This window comes from Synchiropus splendidus, chromosome 11 (genome assembly GCF_027744825.2).
Source record: "Synchiropus splendidus isolate RoL2022-P1 chromosome 11, RoL_Sspl_1.0, whole genome shotgun sequence".
Lineage (NCBI taxonomy): Eukaryota > Metazoa > Chordata > Actinopteri > Syngnathiformes > Callionymidae > Synchiropus > Synchiropus splendidus.
Window position 1 is genome coordinate 9058642 of NC_071344.1, and position 20284 is coordinate 9078925.

At 40.4% G+C, this 20284-nt stretch overlaps 1 protein-coding gene across 5 annotated transcripts in view; it reads right to left on the bottom strand.

The window, feature by feature from the left end:
* Positions 1-20284, bottom strand: part of diaph2 (diaphanous-related formin 2) — a 335124-nt gene that overhangs the window by 220376 nt on the left and 94464 nt on the right. For all 5 annotated transcript variants that reach the window (XM_053878770.1, XM_053878769.1, XM_053878771.1 and 2 more), the window contains 9 exons: positions 19864-19938; positions 19565-19634; positions 19024-19160; positions 15643-15751; positions 13512-13622; positions 11403-11515; positions 6854-6970; positions 1268-1386; positions 18-82 (listed from right to left, as the gene is read on the bottom strand). In XM_053878770.1, the coding sequence (XP_053734745.1) occupies positions 18-82; positions 1268-1386; positions 6854-6970; positions 11403-11515; positions 13512-13622; positions 15643-15751; positions 19024-19160; positions 19565-19634; positions 19864-19938 (916 nt within the window). The remainder of the gene's footprint in view (positions 1-17; positions 83-1267; positions 1387-6853; positions 6971-11402; positions 11516-13511; positions 13623-15642; positions 15752-19023; positions 19161-19564; positions 19635-19863; positions 19939-20284) is intronic.

Sequence of the window (20284 nt, forward strand, 5' to 3'; positions counted from 1 at the left end):
AGTGATTAATGTCTCACCTTTTTGGAGAACTCTGCCGCCTTCTGCTCACTCTCTTCAACTTTTGCTTTATCAACACACTGATCTGCAAGACACCACAACACCACCTTTGAAATCTTCCTTTCCAACAGCACTGGAAAGCAATTGATCTTGTGATTGTAATTCACATCATTCATTGGAAATCATGAAATGTAAGTCTCTGCTTTCTGTTCAGGCACATGCACAGACATGTGTTTGGGGGGGGTTGGCTCTGAAGCCCCCAAATGTTGCCGTCGATATATCCAGAAAGAAGCACCCAATTGGGGGTAATGAGGATTGATGATAGAATGAGATGAGGTTAACTTGTTTTTGTGTCTAAAATAAAGAAGAAAAAGGCACTTTTATCATGGAGAGAAAAGAAGCTGGTCTGAGCACCACTAGGCGTCTATCTGCAATTGAACATTATTGTTGAATCTTGAATTGTTGCTACTCATTTTAGCCTGTGGGGGCAGAAAAAAAAAAAAAAAAAAACGGTTGCCATGTTTGTTTGTTTCCTTCACAACACTGGTATGGTGATGAGGAAACAAAGCAGAAATAAATATGTACCGTAAAATAATATAATTTATAGTGAACAAAGATTGAATAGACAGTGACATTTATGACGACAAGAAATCAAACAGCTCAGTTATGCTTGTCCATCGTTCTGTTTTGTATTGAGTAATGCATGTGTTGAGTATTAAGGCCCACTTAAGCTCAATGTTACATACAGATCCAGATAGGGCTGGATCTTTATCGGCGTGCTCAGCATTCATTGTGTGCATACTTCTGCACGTTCCCAGAAAGGTTATTATGGAGATGGACAAAACAGTGCAGTGCCACCAGAAACTACAGGGGCAGTGTTGCAGTTATGACCCGAAATGTAGCTCTAATGAGACACAAAGAAGATGTAACAATGGGCCGACCAACGCCTCTTTAGCACAAGAGGTACATCATCAGTCCACAGTCGGCATGTTGGTTTTAAAATTTGTCATTGTCATAAACCTTTGACTGTGGGCTTCCCCGGGTGGTGAAGAGCAATACAAATGTAAAGAACGCATGGAAGTATGTGCTCAGTGACTGTAACATCATTTGAAGAGAATGGGTAGAATTTCACAGGTAAAGAAAGCATGTATGGGCCTTTATGTGTAATAATGGGTGGATTATTTCATTTCAAATTAATACAAAAACGCATGTGAAATCATAATCCCACTGTGTAAGTTGTTTATTGTGGGGACACTAAATGTAAACATACCAATGAGGTGAGTGAAGTCCACATCCAATCTTTTACTGTAGGCAAAGTCTGGATCCATCCCACTGCGATGCAGAACCACCTGAGACACGCATTCTTCAATCACCTTGTAGTACTGCGGCCTGAAGGGTCAGAAGAGAAAGTCAAACCTCCAATGATGAGTGACACAACTGACTCCACCTATTAAGATCAGGTCATTCCCTTCTTCCATCGAGAGGTCACAAAATGCCATGTCGAATGCACGACGCAGGAAAAAATAGGCTTCATGTTAATGATGATATTCACCCCAATCGTGAAATCAGCAGAATAATTGGCAGACAGACTCCAGTCTGGTCGCTGTCCATTTGAAGGTGACAGACGGTGGCTCGGACTGCCCTCTCGCCTAACTCGCAATTATCGCTGCCTATTAGAGTGACCATAAAAACAGAAATGTAAATCTAATCAGCGTAATGTGTGTAATTGAAAGCACAATGAGCGGGAAAACATGTCTGCCAGTTAGAAGCGTGACTGAGTACTCGCCGTGATGGAGCCAGTCACGGAGCGTGCTCACTCCATCACATAGGCTAAAGTGTGAGTGTGTGTGTGTGTGTGTGTGTGTGTGACCTTTTCTCCGTAACATTATCAGCCTTAATTGCAAGTGACATTTAGTGAATACAAAGCCGTCTTAAGATGACTGCACGACTGAGGGAAAGTTATTTTCCCAACTGGACATTGACAAGGGTGGTAACACCCCAGTACACATTTTTCCATACTTCATGAAAAGATGTTTAGCATGTACTGTTTTTTAGCATTTGAAATACATATATATAAATATTTTCAGTTTAGTCATTGAAGTCGCAGCTAAAATTAATATTTTGTTAATTTCGGTCATAGGTGAAAATGAAAACGGTGCTGCTTCGAGTCAGTATACCTACAACCATAGAAGATAAAAACATACCAGATGCTCGATTTGTGTAGTGGAAGGGGGCAGCACAGAACTTACTTCCTGAAGAAATAGTGGCATGTAGAAATATTTCATTCCCTTTGAGAGGATTACTGAAAGAGTTGCATGAAAACAGAAACACAAATTTTGCTTCACAAGAACGAAAGACAAATTGGTATTCATGCCCATATTCCGTTGATATCTTTATGCAGATTAGACTCTTGGGGAAATCAAAGTCTGCCCAGCGGACTTGCGCTGCATGATAGCAACTTTGGGAAGAGTATTAAATTCAATCATTAGTAAAGTCCTACTTATATTTTCAGTATGATTATGAAATATATTTTTTACATCTTTCTAATCTTTGACTCCATATCTCAAATTAAATTATTTGTAGACCATCATTGCAGAAAAATGCTTAAACAAAAACACAGAGGGACAAAGCAGGCTTCACCTTGACCTGAAACGTCATTGTCCTTGACATAAAATGAATCATGTTATTGGTTTTATGGTCATGTTTCACTTTACTGACCGCTTCTTCTTGTGATGTGATTTAACGTTCCCTATTTTTTGTTTATGTGGTTTCATAAGAATTTCCCCGACTATATGCATCTCCATTGACAGATAATGACAAACGGATCAAACAAGCATATTCAATCAGACTAGAGAAGGTTTTCAGAACTGACCTGTTCTAAGAGATCGTATTTTGCTAATCTAATGTTTAACTCCACAGTCATACACAGAGTGCTGATGAGACGTGTTGTTGTTGCTGTCTGAAGTAGAACAACACGAAATGTAATAATAAAGTGCGTGCAACACGTCGACTTACAGCTATGTATGAAATTTGTTTGTTTGTTATAATGACACTTGGCATATAGTGTCATCTGAAATTACTTGGTTCTGCTGGTACTTGTGGGTGGACAGGCTGCATCATGTTCTTAAGGAAAAATGAGGGAAGAAAAGAAAAACATTTCCCATCTACAGCAAACAAGAATAAATCAACATTTAGGTGCAATGTTTGAATGCATGACAAGCCTTACATTAAGCTAGAGCTGGCAGATTCGCCCACTCATGATTGGAAGAAGCTGGTGAAAGCTCACACATCGCCCTGCGTAGCTTAAGCACTGTGGCACTCAGCTTACAACTGTCACCCATGTACACCACATTATTATCTCAATAATCCGCCCTATTTTCCCTTCGTCCTCCATCCTCCGCCACCAAGCAGATAGGGGCTGGGTGGAGATAACTAGAGATGGGAAGAATGACCCAGAACTGTCAGGGCCTCTCCACAGTGGGCAACGCTGGTCTCCATAAATGAGCGTACGTCCCCAGAATCACACCCCAACTCCTTTTTTTTTGCCCACTTTGGCACCTTCATTTCTTCCAATGATAGCACACATTTTGAGTGCAGCGCGAGCTACTTGATCCAGCTCTGCTCCACATAACCAGTGTAATCCCCCTATCACCAGGCTCCAAAAGAGCAGATCTGCTCTATATTTACTGGGTGGGTTTGATGTGCTCCCATTCATTAGGCTGCAGTGAGAGATTAATTACCAAAAATAAACCGAGCCCCAGAGGGGAGTGCAACAACTAATGTTGTGTTGGGAGGAATGACAGTAGACAGAAACAGCTTGGCCAATGTGGGAATGATACACCACCAATACTGTTATGAAGGCAGTGCAGTTACTGAAGGTGAAATGCATTAAAATGGCATTAAATAACCAAAGTATAAGCAGAGGCATTAGCATCAGTGGACTGGCTTCCGTTCCCGGTGGCCCGCGTTGTTCTGGAGGCGATGCTGTGGGACAACCGCATCACCACAACTGAGTTGGTTGTTGAGCGTGATGGAACCTCATATGCTACACCTTCTTTGGTTTCGGTTTCACCATTGAGATCTGCTGATATCAGACACCCATGATCAAATTAAATACCTCAATTTCTCCTCAGCATCAACCGCTCATCATGTTTTCTCATTTTGACAGGCCACAATGACATGATATCCGTTTCTGGGTAAACAGAAGGTGAGCCAAGTTGAAGTGATACTCTTGAAGGTGTCATAGGTGAGTTGAGAAACATGATCATCAGAGAAACTGATCAAAAACACCAGATTTGTCACTTTTGCCCTGCTTTTATTTTGGTACTGCTTCTTCCTCCTGGTCTGTCTCCCACTGCTCCCTCTTGACAGAGCCAGACAAGATCCACACAATCTCCGCTGTGTCTTCTCCTATACCTTATGGTTTGTTCCTCGTAAGTCTTGGATTAGTTTTGTTATCTCGACACACTGCGTGAGACTTTTAGTTGTCAAATTTTCCTCGTGCTCATGCTGTTTTCTTGTTCTAGTTGTTCATGTCACGTGTTGCCCCAATCGTGCGTTTCTCTTCCGAACTCTGGACTTGTTTCATGGACTCGTCATTCAACCATGTTGGACCCCGGACTGTGTATTACTCACACCATGTTTCGCTCTGTTGGAGTTGCTTTCTGTTTGTCATTTTTTTGTGTTTTTCCACTTCCTGTGTTAATAAACCATCTTTGCTTATTTTTCCTGTTTGCCTCTTCCTGCCTCGGCGCTTGAGTCTCCTTCTCCGCGCCGAGTCGTCACAAGTTTGAACTCCAGTGAATTTAGCTGGATATTATTTTTATCATTTAATCCAGCCCTGGCGGCGATTTCATCTGCTGCGTCTGAGGCATATGATGCAGGCTATCAATCTCTGAAACAATCCAGTCTCAAATTATTAGTGACAAGTGTTCTTGTACCTTGTTATGGCACAAGTGCTTTGTGTAGTTATTAAGAGTGTATACTCTATTAAAATTGAAGTGGGACAAAAGCATAAATAGTCAGGCAAAACAAGATATGAATAAGTAGTCAATAACTAACAACAACTGGCTGTTATGCTGCTACAGTAAATATCAATAAGTAGCTTATGGTAATATATTCTATATGTAAAGTGTAAATGAAATAACATATCCAGCGCTCTGATTATCACAAATAGCAGTAGTACTCGTGGAAGGAGTCAAGTGTTGTTGTCAGGACCAAAAAAAAAAGCGTAATTAATAAGTAATTAATCTTTTTTGCAGCATGGTTGTTGTCATGGTTTTTGCAAGGATTGATGCTTCTTTAAAATGAACACCCCCCTGCATGAACGGTACATGGACAGCGAGGAAGTTGCTGCAGACGGTTAATGTGAATTCTATTTCTCACTTCCTTTACATAGGTGGCGGAATACATTATTCATAACTCTGAGGGAGCAGCAACTTGTCTACGGTAAATTAATCTTAGCCCTTTCATCCCCTCTCCTTCATCCAACTTCTTTTCACAAGTCTTATTCCTGTAGAAATGTCTGACACAGCAGTGTGTTCATCAGTGTCACCGCACACAGAGGAGTGGCACGTTTCCTGCCTTCGGACTCCTTTTCATTCCCTCAACACTGAAGCTAAAAAAGATCCACAATTAATCACAATACTGTTGAAATTAAAACGAGCTGTGAAACATTCGGCTGGCTGAAGAATGAGCATCTTTGATGATGATCATTTCAAAGATAAAATGATGTTTCAAAGGTTGCATAAAATAATGACAGGAGGCTGAGCAGGTTTGAGGAGTCACGCAATGAACTCATCCATGATTTGATTCTTCCTGCACTCTCACTTCACTCACAATGATATTCAAACTATGAACGCTTCCTCAACCTTCAGCTCCATATCAGCACAAAACCTGAACTCCTCCACCTTAAACCGAGTCACGTTGTCAAGGACACGCCCATTTTTGTGTTTTGAGTTTCCCTACTTTTCGTCACTTCATCTAAGCGCCACAGAAACATACATGGTATCTCCATCTGTGGCCACTTGAGAACGCTATAAAAATGATCCTTAAAGGGGACCTACTTTCCATGTATACTATAAACAGATGAATCGTCACCTTAACATATACCTGTACAGAAGTGTGAAAAAACATTGTCCATCTATTTCCGAGTAATTGACTTATGAAAATAATGTGTATGGTATCTACAACAAACGCTGCATTTTGCTGATAATATTTGCCTTTATCATTGGTCCTGACATCAGAACGGTTGCAACGTATAGTTTGTGTTCTGCCGTTTATTGACTGGAAAAAACGAAGAATATCGGGCATCAAGAGCCAGCGAAAATGCTGAGCTGCCCCGCCCCAAAAACATTTGACAGCCAAAACCAGTACAGCACATCGGTCATTTTTGTGTTCACTCCTTCAACGTAAACTCAGCCCTTTGAGTGAGGCGGCCATTTTGTAAATTGTAACAACACAAAACCTTCAAAACAAGGATAATTACTGTTTGGTTTTGATGTGATGCTACTAGTATGTGAGACTCAATTATTGAAGAATGATACGCAATACAAAGCCATGTTACATCAAACATGGTTCCAATTTAACGCGAGTTTATGCAGTAATGTTCGCAATTGCCCACTATTCAGCAAATTCGCCATCTGATAATAATCTGAATTGAAGTTCAAAATGTATAAAGTCAACTGACAGTGATGAAAAAACAACAGTGAAGAAGTTTAAAGATGCTGTGGATTCAGATGCAACATTATATCGAGGTCAGCGAGCGCATTGCTGACCCACGTGAGGGCCAAACTCCCGCAATACGAGCATTGCATGAGCATGTGAAATCTGAAAAGAAAAGAAAAACAGAACAAACCTGATGTAGTAGTCGTTCCTGATGAGCAAGAGGTGCTGGAGGATGGACAGGAAGTATGCCTCCGAGCCGGTGTCTTTCACCATGTTGGATAGGAGATGATACACCTCACTCATATCAGTGAGGAGCAAGTTAAGGAAAAGCAGAATCACTTCAACTTAATGTACTAAAGAAGACAAACATTCATTCTTTATAAGACAAGTCTTTTGACTTCATTATACCTGCAGCTCTTGCGGCACAAAGAATAAATCATATAATGGCTTGTTTGTTCTCAGCTTCTCACCTCATATTTCCTGACAGGCGTCAGCGTGCAAAAAAAAAAAAAGACAAACACAACAGTGATTTCCCTTTTATTCGCTTTCTCTCTCGGGAGTGAAAACATTGTAAACAGCTACCATGAATAGAGGGATGGCACAAAAAAAAAAGGCTGCTCCCTCTGGTTTACCTGTCACTCTCAACCTTTCAAAGCAGGGAAAATTAATTAGAGGAATACTCACTGATTTGCAAATTTAAAGCAAGCCTGATGGGTGAGCTGATCATTTCTGGGCGTAGAAAAATCGCCAAAACCAAGTTATGTGATTGAAACTGACTGTTCACTCGGGAGCAGAATTCAGGAGGTTGGATTTGTGGAAAAAGGTATTGATTATGCATGTTAGCTTCTCTCTGGAGGTGTTTGTGACAGTGCTGAAGTCCAAGGCAGATGTTTTATTAAACATTATTATTCTGCTGTAAATATCACATCCCACATGCTTCTTATTTATCTTCTGCACCATGGAATATTTAAAAATACTTCCACACTATCAGTTTATGTGTTGTGTGTATGGTTTTTTGTATGAATGGTTGTCTGTCGAATTATAAGATAAACTGAAAACGTCTTCAAAGTGTCCACCACCTCCCGCTCTGCATAACTGGGATATTCTCCTGTCGATGCAAAATGAAACACTCAAAATGTTTTAGGACAGACATAGAGATTTTCACTATACCAAAATGTCGCATCGCTAGATATCAATGCTGGGTTTTAAATGTTCTTCAGAAATAGTTTGTTAAAGGATAAAATCAGTTCAAACACAAAAAAGTGATTTATTTTCTAACTGCAAACGTCGCTTTGAGCACACAGTACGGGAGAGTCTGTAACCCCACATGCCCCCACTTTTCCCTTAAGGCTCTCTCATTGGCGGAAACTCAATGGGCCCTGATCCATATATTTAGCCAGCTAGATTTCTATCTTTGAACGCTTCACAAACAGTGCTTGAAAGCCAAGTTTCAAGTGCCAAGTCAACAGTGATTTAGCGTGCTGGCTACAGCTATTGTCCAAGATCTTCAAACACGATAGGCAGATAATCTCATCTTAAAATGCGAGTTGTAAACCAGAACGTGATCGTGTAGTCCTCACCCCTCATTTGATGTCAGGTGATGGAGCAGATTCATCACAGATTGTTTCCAAAAAGATTTGCATTTCATTCAGCTACACTGTAAATTTGTACCAAACTGTGCCTGAAATTAGCTGCTTATGTAAACAGGAGATTGATTTACTACACCAACAGGTGCTCCATTACAATCCTCTGTTCTACTTCTTTGACATTGCCAGTACTAATGGAGCAGTGTGCTGATACGCTATTAAAAAAGTAGTTTGTGCTCAGACAGAGATGGGCAATTCTATTTCCAGTGATGCCACATTGTACAGTGGTAGCAATATAATAAAAAAAGAAATGTTTCTTTTGCTGGTGGTTGCATTTAAATACAAGAAAATAAATCAGAAAATAGTGGGTGGAGTAAAATACATGACACAAAATGCTACTCTGATTTAAAATAGTAATTATGCATTATATTGAATGTTAGACTAAATATATGAAGAAACAATGCAATAAATATATATTTTCATTAAACAAAATAATTACTGAAAATAATGTTAAGGAATGTCAGGAAAAAAGTGTGTCACCATTATTTAAGACAAAAGTGGATGGATTTTTACCTGAGGATTTTGGATATAGATCAAACTGAAGGAACAGGACATCATGAAAGGTCAATATTGTTACGAATAAATAAATAAAAATGGATATGAAAACAAAAAGAAGTAACAAACTGATGTTCAGTCTGCACAGTTAATTTCAATGCCATGATATCCGTGATAATTTATTGAAAAATGAAATAAAAATAATTAACTAGACTTAAGCATTGCAGCGGAAACGGTCAGAATAAAACATTTCTATACTGTTTTGAGTGTGGCCAGGTGGCCGCTGGCCGGACCTTCGCCCAGCACAATACCTTACTAAAACCGGCTCAATATATTGCACACTGCATTCAAAAACTTTGTTTTCTGCAGAAATTAAAGTCCATGTGAAAGGAACATTGAAAATCGATCATAACAATAGAGCACTCTCATCTTTCAAAAGTATTATTGAATGTTAGGCAGCAAAAAAAAAGCCCGCCTTGGTGAGGGTTTCAGCATTCACATGCAAAGAGATGTGGAGGTGCTGAGCTTTATCCTTGCTTCACAACATTGAAATTTCAAAATACACAATTAAGTTTAAAGGTCTGAAAGCTGTTGAAGCCACCAAAACCACTTTATCTTCAAAAAGCAGTCACACAATCCTCAAAGACACCTGAACTGAACACAAACACAGCAAAGAGAGTTGGGAAAGAAAGATTTAGACTGCCATGCTTTTCGCCTTCACCTCTCAATCGTGCCACCAAACAGCAGCAGACTGTGTCCCAGCTCCTGGCCATGGTGCTTCTCTTTGTCAACGCGTGATGTTCAAAGACTTTCTTTCGCCAGCACGCTGCTTTGTTCACCAGCCCCACTCTCTCCTCCTTAATCTTGGTACTGTTGATCAGACCAGATCTCATCCATCTGTGCACACTCGGGTCAGTTTGGCTCTGCCAATGTACCCTCTCAGGCTTTGCAACAGCCAAAATCCTAATGTAACAAGTCCAACTAACTGGAGTACCGAAACAGAACCTTCTCTCTGTGGTATAAAATGGATAATATTCTTCATCAAATGGAGCTAAGGAAATACATATCACACTGTATTGATATTACGCCATCATGTTCAATAATGGCCCAATTCTGAGGTCCAACTTTTTGTTTATTTTGTAAGACAACAAAAGTGTCAATGCCTACCCTTGTATCAGCCGTGTATGAAGCTGATGAGAATTACCATTCCTGTGAGATTCAATTCTAGTCTCACCATGGCAGCATTTGAGAGGACATGAGAAGGAGCTCAGACTGGGAGAGTATCCAAATAGCTTCATCTATCACTAGGCTGCAGACGTACGCCTTACGTGGAATGCCAATCCGCTGGGTGACACCTCCCCGTCCGCCTTTTTCTCTCCCTCTCTAAATCATGAATAAACATGAGTGGGCCAGTCGGTGGCTGGGTCAATCAATCACCACTCCACAGTTCATTAATATTAATAAGTGGCCCGGAGTCACCTCCTCGGCACCTGGACCCGGGTCGGACACAGAGGATACGAGCACCTCCAGGTTAATATTCATGAAACGACAGGGGAGAAAACAAGACGCAAGCTCAGGAAGAAGTACCACCGTCAGCGTGCCAGTTAAGTGTGTGTTCATGTGTGTGGTCAGCCACCAGTGGGACAAAAGGCTTTCCTGGGCATTCGATTTGTGCACCCAGCTCGTAGATCAATGTGGCATTGTCCTTGGTAACAAACATAGGGGCTTCTCATTTGCGAACCTGCTCAAGCACATCATTAATCCAACTGCACTTTTTCCTCACCACCTTCTCGCCACGCACACACACAGTTTCACCTGCATGTGTCAACACCAACTGTCAGTCACCGCAGCACTTTGTGTCAGCACTCAAACTGTCGGATAGTGTGGAAGAAAAGACGTTGCGAGGATGAACATCTGCATAACAATGTCAGAGTCTAGTATGTCGTCTCACAATGACAGACTTTCGCACATAGCCTTAGAGGAGATTTGTGAATTATTAAAAGATTTTTTTTTTTTCTATCCCAGGATGCAAGGGGAAGTTTCTAACTCTGGACTCAATTATCGCTCACCTTATTAACTTCCACCTCGTCCACTTTGACTTTAATGGACATTGGAGGAGAGTTGGAGGAGGAAATTCACATTTAGAGAGGAGCAGACGGACATAAAGTGATAATACTTTAATAGGAGACACTTTGATCACGTAATAGAATATGGCTCCACGTAAAATATTAAATTTCATACTGAGCTGAGTGATAAGGCTAAAAATAATTGGCTACATCTTAAGTCCTGCGTGATAGCAAACCAGCTATATGCTGTATTATTTACAGTGTGACACTGCAGCAATGTTGCTGTAAACTGGAATATACAGAAAGTGCCTGGCAAAGAAGTAGAAGGTTAAGAAGACAGCACTATATACATGCTATAGCAGACCTGGATCTTGTGCTTTGGATCATCAAATCCCTCTCTAACGAACTGTGCTGTGGAGGGTCTTAGTCTGCAAAGCTTGACCAAGCCGACATTATACACTCATCACTCCGTGTCTGTTTGCTCTGCGACTCCAATCATCTGTACATCTACACAGAGAAGACAAAAGGATATTCCATCTCTGCCCGGATGTCATCCAGGCGGTGGGAGAGTTCGATGGAGTCCTCCTCTTTGTTTTCATTGAACACCTTCAACTGGATGTCGAGCTCCTCCGTCTCTTTCAGCTCCTGGAGTGTTTTAAAAAGGGCAAAGAAAAGAGGACCTGTGTATAGACAGCAGCGGTGCGGCAAAGCATCATGTAAATACTGAATCGTCTGTTGCGGTACTCAACGCAGCGACAACTTTTGCACACCTGTTCAAGCCGCAAGGGGCTCCAGGGGTGCTCTTTACCACTTTCACTATGAATCACCAGCAGCGGAGTTTACAGATGGAGACTGGGCCAAATGTAGCCCAATTTCTGCAGGTATCAATCAACCTGCACAGCTTTTTTCGGGTACACCATCTGTCTTAAACAACAATGGTTCAGAGGGAGGTACACTCTGCGACAAAAGTGAAGTGACAGAGAGGGGAATAAAAGTGTCAAGGACTATCAAAACAAAACAAACTGTGCTTTATTTTAGTTTACTTTTGAAGCTGGGAGCGGTGCCGGGATCAAGCGCATTTTTCATAATTCGATGAAAGTGTCACTTTGAGTGTCTCACATTTAAAGCTGTAAATGTGGCATTCATAAATGACTGAACGCCCAGAATCTTCCGCATCAGATGGCAAGAATTGGAGATAATTAAAGTAATGACAGTCATAATCAACGTGAGCAGCTGGGGTAACTTATTAACTGGCTCCATGACATGTTCACCCCACTCGCCTCAATTGAGAGTGTGACTGATGAGTCCAAGCCCGTCTGCCACCGCCATCATGTGAAGAGGTGCAGGCAACTCGATAAGGATGCCAGGAACGTGTGAGGCACGTTACTGTGACACAGCGCAGACTTAATAGACTGGTAAGTGGAGTTCTTGAACATCTGCAGCGTTTTTTTCCCCTGTTGCCTGCAACAGCATTGACCTGCTTCGATGGGACAAATGTAACAATGTTTCCGTCATTGAAGATACATTTACCTTGTTAATGGGGAGAAAAAAAAATCCCTGAGCAGTTTTTTCATGATATTATAGACCTTCATTGGTACATAAATACAAAAAATATTTGGATATCTAGAGAAGGCACCAACATGCGCTGGGTATTAACTCAGATTCACCAAATAGGTTCAATTCAAATAATGATTCAATTTATCCAAATTGTGCTTGAATAAGGACAAGATTCTAGAACTAACACTGTAAACATTCGAAGCACCCTCTAGCTGGGCACATTAAAATAATGTACATTTTGGTAAAGCCCATGTGCGTTCTACTCTCTAAAGAAAAAATACATTAAAACACCAATTGAGGAATTTTATGAATTGATGACAGGCCATGCAAGAGACAATCACCATACACCATGTGATTGTCCATGTGTGTCTAAAACAACTCAGAAACAGATGACATTTTTAGTAAATATTAACTGTACAAGGAACAGACAGATTGCATTTTGCTTATGTTTCTGAATTGTCATCTGGATCCACAAATCATTGAAATTTAATGTCGGGGAAGTCAAAGTTTTGCAGGTGATTTCCAAAACACTACTGTCACCTGCCGTCCCATTGAGGTCATAGCTACCATTAATGTCTCATGTACCTTAAAATAAGGACTCAAATTCTCCGGAAAAACTAATGTAGGGCGATAATATTGGCTTAGCTTGATCTATTCGGATCTAAGACGGTGTCTTAGGAGAAGTCTTTTTGGATCATTTGATCTTGCTACGTCATCTACCTTGCCCATGTCTGCATAGCATTTGACATTATGGCTGTTGAATAACTGTTACCCTGTTAACCACATTTATGTATCATTTTTTCTCTCCATTAGTTTTCTTAATTCCTCTATTGTCTCTCCATTCTGAATTGTCGAGTAGGGGACATGATCTTGGGGTATGTTGGGAGTGGGGTCAGGACTACAGACTGCTCTAGCTGCATCCTGTTCCCTGACTTGATATGACTGTGTATTTAGCCAGTCACGAAGGAGTACCCCTGGTAGCACTTCCCTGAGCCGGGCTCGAGTGTCTCAGTGATATCAATATTGTTTGATTTTCCATCATCCATTAATAACCGACTCAAGTGATGTCAAACCAATGCCCTACCGGCAGTATCTTTTTGAGGCCACACCGAAGGAACTCGTTTCTCAGATGTATCCTGAAGTCCAAGTCGTCTAGTGACGTAACAAGGGCGTTGATCAGCTGCATGCATGCAACCTGCGGAGTACACAGAGTACATCAGTGAGCCTTCATCAGCATATTTGACATAAAACAAAAGAAACCATCCAAAAAAGACATTGATTGAGCCAAGAGAGAAATGATGGAAAAGGGAGTCTGCTTGTACGGTTGCCTCTATTGTGCATTATTAATGGAATTATTGGAAAGGAAAACTCCAGCAGGGTGTATGTCTGCGTGTTGGGGCTCGGAAAAGGGGGTTCCGTGGAATTGCCTGATGAATTATAATGAGCAGTAAGGTGTTTCAGGGGAGTAAGCCGTGGATAAGACAGTTTTACTCAGACAGACGATCAATATTACACTAAAGGATTCCCATGGAGGACGGAAAGCTGTCTACACAGTCCTTGACTGCAGGATCTCATATGCGTGTTTGCCGTTTCCAGGAGCTAGTTGTCTGAAACCAGAGCTATTTTCTCCATACATCCTTTATGTATCTTTTCACAGGTGCTGTCAAACATGCAATAACAGAAAAACAACCTGCAGTATCCGCACACAAGATTCTTTACTGCTTACTTTCAGATACACAACAATACATTGAACCTATGTCACTGACAATGTACGTGTTCTTGATAGCAGCTATAGATACGAGCAGTACACTATGCTCCCTAGGGAACCTTTTGCAGTTAAATATGCACCACCAAGAAGACCATGACTGACTCTGTATGCCAAAGAAAGGCGTGAGACTGTGCCCTGAAACCTGACATTTCACAGTATCCACCAGAGCCCGGGCACATAAAAGAAACTCCACAAAATCTTCACAGAATTTATACGAGTGAAGAAAGCCGCGCAGCTTATGAAAAATTCTCTCTATTCTCCTGCATACAGATTGATATTTACATCAAGCATATAGTGCAGAAGTGTTTGGAGCATTATCAGTGTCAGACGAGCTGTGCCTCCGAACGCTCCCAAACATTGTAATTAAAGACTGACAAAGCCCCAAGTCACAGTTCACCTCCTACATAATTCTGGGTAGAAATGAGTAATGGGCTATGGGAGAGTGTGACACAGAATCCTAAGGACCCTATGTCACTGCTGGCTCTTTTGAAGACCCTCAGTATCCGCCAAAGCTTATGCTGCAGCTGACCTGGTGAGTCTCAAGCATAAACTGCTTAAACATTTCAAGGGCATCATGGTTTGTTCAAATGAATATAGAATACTGATAATATATATAAAACAAGACAAGACTGTTTTTAATAGAACACAAATATTACTCTAAAAAGCATTACTTAGTCAATGAAATTATAAACAAATAATGCATTTAGGGAAAAAAATGTTATTTAGAAAACATTGTTTTTGTTTATTTATTTTGGAGATTTGTGTTTTCATGCATGATGATGCTTTGTGCACATCTTTTTGTTGTGTAACTTGTTTGACTTGGGATGTAATATATAATAACATATAATGTACAGTCATCAAAAGCTGCTGTCCAGTTGTTGCTGTCCAAATGGCAACACAAACATTGACTTGCAGCTGTGCTGGCAGCCCTTTGCTCTCATTTCAGCCCGAGTTTCTCATTGTGTATTTTGTGGATGAAAAGTTTGTATTTATAAAGGAGACATGCTTTCAGTTTCCTGTATTCCTGACTTTGTTATTAGCACAACCTCAAAATCTCTTGCAGCAGAAATGTAATTCCCGATCTCGATCCGACCATTTTTAGGATCCTATATTTCATTCTTGGTTTGGCTTTTTGGTTCCTGATGCTGATGGAAAACCTAAGTACAAAGCTTTGCTTGCCCTTTAAGATCAAGTCCTTTGAGACGTTTGACAGAATTTGACAGCAGCACCCAAATAATGTGAGGCAAAGCACTTTGGGGAAAAGAATGGTTGGTGAAAATTAAAAACATTATTTGCCAACAAAACGATTCTCGTGAAGCTTTGGCCATTACACACAGTACGTGTCACATCTCGACCATCATTCACTTGAAAATGTTGCAAGATGGACATCAACAGGGAGATTTTGTGTTCACAAAGAATGTGGCATTTAAAATATGAAATTTCTAACCTGGAGCTGCTGGGCCTCGTGATTCTCCAGTCCTTCCACGATCGCAGCAAATCTCTCTTTATTGTTCCTCTCTGCAGCAATCGTCATTGCAGCTAGAATCTTATCCAGACTGGAAGGAAACAGACGACAGGGTGAATGCAAAACACAAAAGTAATCACCGCAGTGACAGGACATTTATTCAAAATTTTCAGATCAAACAACACGTATCTTATCTCCTGCTGTATGTTGGCGGGGACAGACAGGTACCACTGCCTTCCACCTCTTTGTATGCAATCTACTCGACTACAGCTGGAGTTCATGATTAAAATGTCAATGCGGTTTGTACTAAAGTGCTGCCACACAAATGGCTACAGAAAAAAACATTAAAAACTGTAGGTAAGTTGATTTCACAGAACCATGGCGCTTCTAATTTCAGGTGGATGATGAAGCAAAAGTACAAGTTATTAAAATTAAAATGAATATTTGCATTAATAAAATGGGCTTCATTTTGCATTCATAAAAATAGTCAAATTTATTCAGGAAAAAATGTAATTATTTAAATGTAAAACAATGTATAAAATTCTGAACATACTACACTGAATGGGAACTGTCAAATTTGTGACTTTTTTATAATAAAGAAATACATTCCGCTTAATCACAAAGAAGGAAGAAAGTCAAAGTTTCTGCCAGCCACTCGGGACAAGAGGCAGGTGGACAAAGTTAACTGCAGGGCACATCAAAAAGACAACCATTCACAGAAACACTCACATCTATGGACAACTGAGCGCCATCAACAAACCCTGGTGAGTTTTGGGATTTGGTTGTGGATGAGGACATAGACATGTTTGAACCCTCAAGACAGACTTGAACAGATGGTAGGAGGCTGCAGCACTGAGCACGACCTCCCAAGAATATGTAGAAGATAATATAATTGACCACATTTTAAGCAATTGTTGATATGAATTGAGGCCAAATAAAAACATTAAAAAAACATTTCCAAAAAAAAAAAATCTCAATTAAAAAATACAGCGAAAAGTAGTAACAATGTATTAAAATCTAGCATGCAATATATTATTAAAAAAGGAAAGTGACTGGTAGTCAATTTAGAGTTGTAATTCACAATAATTACACGTTCCACATAATCATTGTCGTTTGTGGGTTATTTATTTATTAGTTACTTCCATTATTATATTTTATTTTATATTAGTTTATTATGTTTTTGTTCAAAAGCCCTTTCCTAGTTGGTGGAATCTTCACTGACCACGGCAATAAAGCTGATTCTGATTCTAATTCTAATAGCATGAATCAATGACGCTCATGTCATTCTTGGGCATCAGTGGCCCAGGTTGCCTGGACTCAAACTGTGGAGCTTTTTGGCGTGCGGTTACAGTACATCAGAAACCCCCACCTGCCGCTGAGCAGCCATCTTTCATTCAGCCATTCATTTCCTGATTCTTATTTCCGTAGCTCCGGGGTCACAGTGGGCTGTACTCTTTCAAAGGAATGAGTCTGTCACACCCAGGACAGGCCTTTTTGTTCAAATTATGAACAAAATGATTTCGTAAAAACCTTGCTTGATGCCCGAGCAGAGGCAGAGCAGGACAAGATTCAGATCAAAAGGACGACATGTGCGGTCCTGCTCCGATTGAGAGATAAATGGAACGTCCAGCACTGTGATCAGGGTTACAAAATCACCAGTTAGAACAGGAAGCGACGTACTGAGCTGCTTTAAAGTGCGTTCAAACAAGACCTAAGAATGGGCCAGATAGATCTGCTTAACTTGTCGTGTTCTCTTTTGATGCTGTCAGCTGAAGTAGGTGTTGAACACGAGCCAGCATCACAACTCTGGCTGAGTTTTTTTGGCACGAGAAAGTGACGTCTCAGCTGCTTTTGCTGTCATTTTCTTCAGCAAATTAATGCGCCGTAACGATGCAGTGATCCCTGTGTTTGCTCAGGCATATATTTTTACTTAAGTATTTACTTTAGTATTTATTTATGAAAACGCTGCATGCAAGAACGTTTTTTTTTTTTGTTTTTTTTTCAGAAAACTGCTCAATTTAGTTCATTCTGAATGAAATTTCAATCAGAGCGAGAAGGGTAGTTTATACCGTTCCAAACTGGAGTACTCATGCACAGTATGGTTTAGCCGATCATGAAAAGATGGACACATTGAAGAAGAGACTCGTCTTCAGCACTTCTTCCATTATCCATAGGTAAACAAATCTCTGTTACACCTGCCAGCAAAAACAGTCACATTATCGTCGTTGGTCGATTTGGTTTCGTATTATTTTGAAACTAACATTCACACATTTTGTTTGTTGAGCTTTCGCTGTGACTCACTGCGAGCCTCGGGTCATTTGAGTCAGAAAGAAGTGCTTATATGCAGCTACTTCTTTCAGCTCAGGCATTTATTCCGAAGTACTGAAGTATTTCCAGTTGCCATGGCTGAAGATGAATGAATGAACAGCCTTTATGTATTTATGAAATTATGTTTTCACTGTAACTTTTGGATGGAATCACTGAAGCCAACTCAAAGGCATAACATTTATGATCCCACCACATATTGGGTCAAATTCGAAACATTTGATTAATTTATATTTTCGAGCCAATTCCTGAAAGCACACACTGCAGGGAGTATATAATAAAGCTCAGAAAGCCAGAGCGAGGGTCAGAGCTCCACCATAAAGACCTATCTGGATGGCCAGAGATTTGAGAAACATTGCTGAAGTCAGCTTTTATGACAGAATTTGTGGGTTTGTTTATTTCCGGCACTGCATGCAGACTGACTTTGAAGTGTTATTGTTATTCTAGTCCGGCCCTGTGGGAAACAATAAAAAAATACTGCCCTAAATCCAATTTATAAGCTGTCAGCCAGGCTGTGTGTCCCCAGCAAACAGCACAGAGAAGTTGAGCACATTAAAAACAGTAAACTGAATCATCTGCGTCGGCCACCAAACTCTATATAGGCTCTACAACCACACGGACAGAAATAAAGAGAGATGCATGAGGATCTGCTGTTGTTTAGACCACAGCTGAGACCCATTTGACAGGTAAACGTGTTTCCAAAGCTGTAGCTGCGTATGTAAAGCAACATGACTTAAATCCCCTGTGTTTGTTTTTTTTACAGTTAAATTTCCACATGAGCTGCATTTTACTGAGAATAATAAGGAAGTGTGGCGTGGAACTGAGGTTATAAACCAATATTCACCGGGTCAGTCTACTTCATTTAAAAATATTTCGCATGGCTCCTCCCAGGGAAAAAAAAAGGTTGAACATGTACATTTTGAAGTCTTCCAAAAGTACAGATAAAAATAACCCATCGCAGCTCAGAATTTGAATCACTGAAAGATTGAAAACATGAACAATGCATCCTGTTGGTGGGGTGCAATCATTTTCACTTACATGTTCTCTTCTCCGACGATACAGAAGGCAGACAGAATCTTTACAATCTCGGTCATCATGTGCGTCTGCTTGGGATCAATTGCCCGTGCAAGTAGCAAAAGGCTTCGCTCATCTCCCAAGATCCTTTGCAGGCCATACTATCAAACAGATGGAAGAGAGGGAATAGTTCAAAATTTCAAAAGGTCCAAAAGAGTATGGTCATGGAAACATGGAATCTAATGAACTTGAAATATATATCTAGATAAATATTTATCCCCTCCATCAAGGAGGTAAGGTTACTAAACGTATCTGTCTGTCTGTTGGGAAAAAATGGATAAACAGATTTGAAAGAAATTTGGATCACAATACACAATGTTGTGCAAGCTCAACCAATTTTCTTGCTGAGTTTCTAACAGGAGGCACATTCAGGTCCAGGAACCGGTGACCAATTTTCATTGTTTTATCATCAGAAAAAGTGTTTGGAAAATTGGTTCATTTTCAAAATGAAATGACACACAAACATGACTAAAGCTTAAGCCATTTTCGGACTGACAATACAAACCTTGTTATTCATGAAAGCCTTCAAGCACTGGATGAGCTTATGCTGGTTCCGTTTGTCAATGCTTTCTTGCCTGAAACAAATTCAAAAACAAACTCAATTAGTCTATTTGAGTTGATATATAAATGTGCCGTCTGTTCACCATCCATGACGTCATGGTTGATGTTACTGTCATTGGCCTCAGATTAAGATCTTAAGGGTTAATTTTCCTGGGTGTTCCTGTTTTTGTGTAACCGCAGTGGAGACCAGTCTCAGTAACTTGAGTAACTTAAAGAAGGGGAGTGGAACAGGTGACCACTTACTGTTTCTTATCAAGCAGCTTTTCCAGTGCATCCAGAAGTAGACCGAGACCTTCATGACCAAAATTGTTGACCCAACTGCAGAGGAAACACAAGCAAATACAAATTAAAACCCAAATCCCACCAACATAAACAAATGCACAAGAAAGCTCACTGAGATCGTAGCCTCTCCACCTCCCCCCAAGTGAGCTCGACCATGGCCTCATTGCTACTGAATATAGCTTCAACCTTTTTTTTCAATTTAAACTGCATCCATTTACACGCAAATGAACATCAATCCATCTTAACTACTGTTTGTATCCAGCCCCCCTGAGTGAGCTGCTTTGTTCCTGTTGCAATGAAGAAGAAGAAGGAAAAAAAATAAAGCAATGCAAGAAAGATAACACTGTAATCGATAATGGATTGCGAGAGATAATTGGCTATA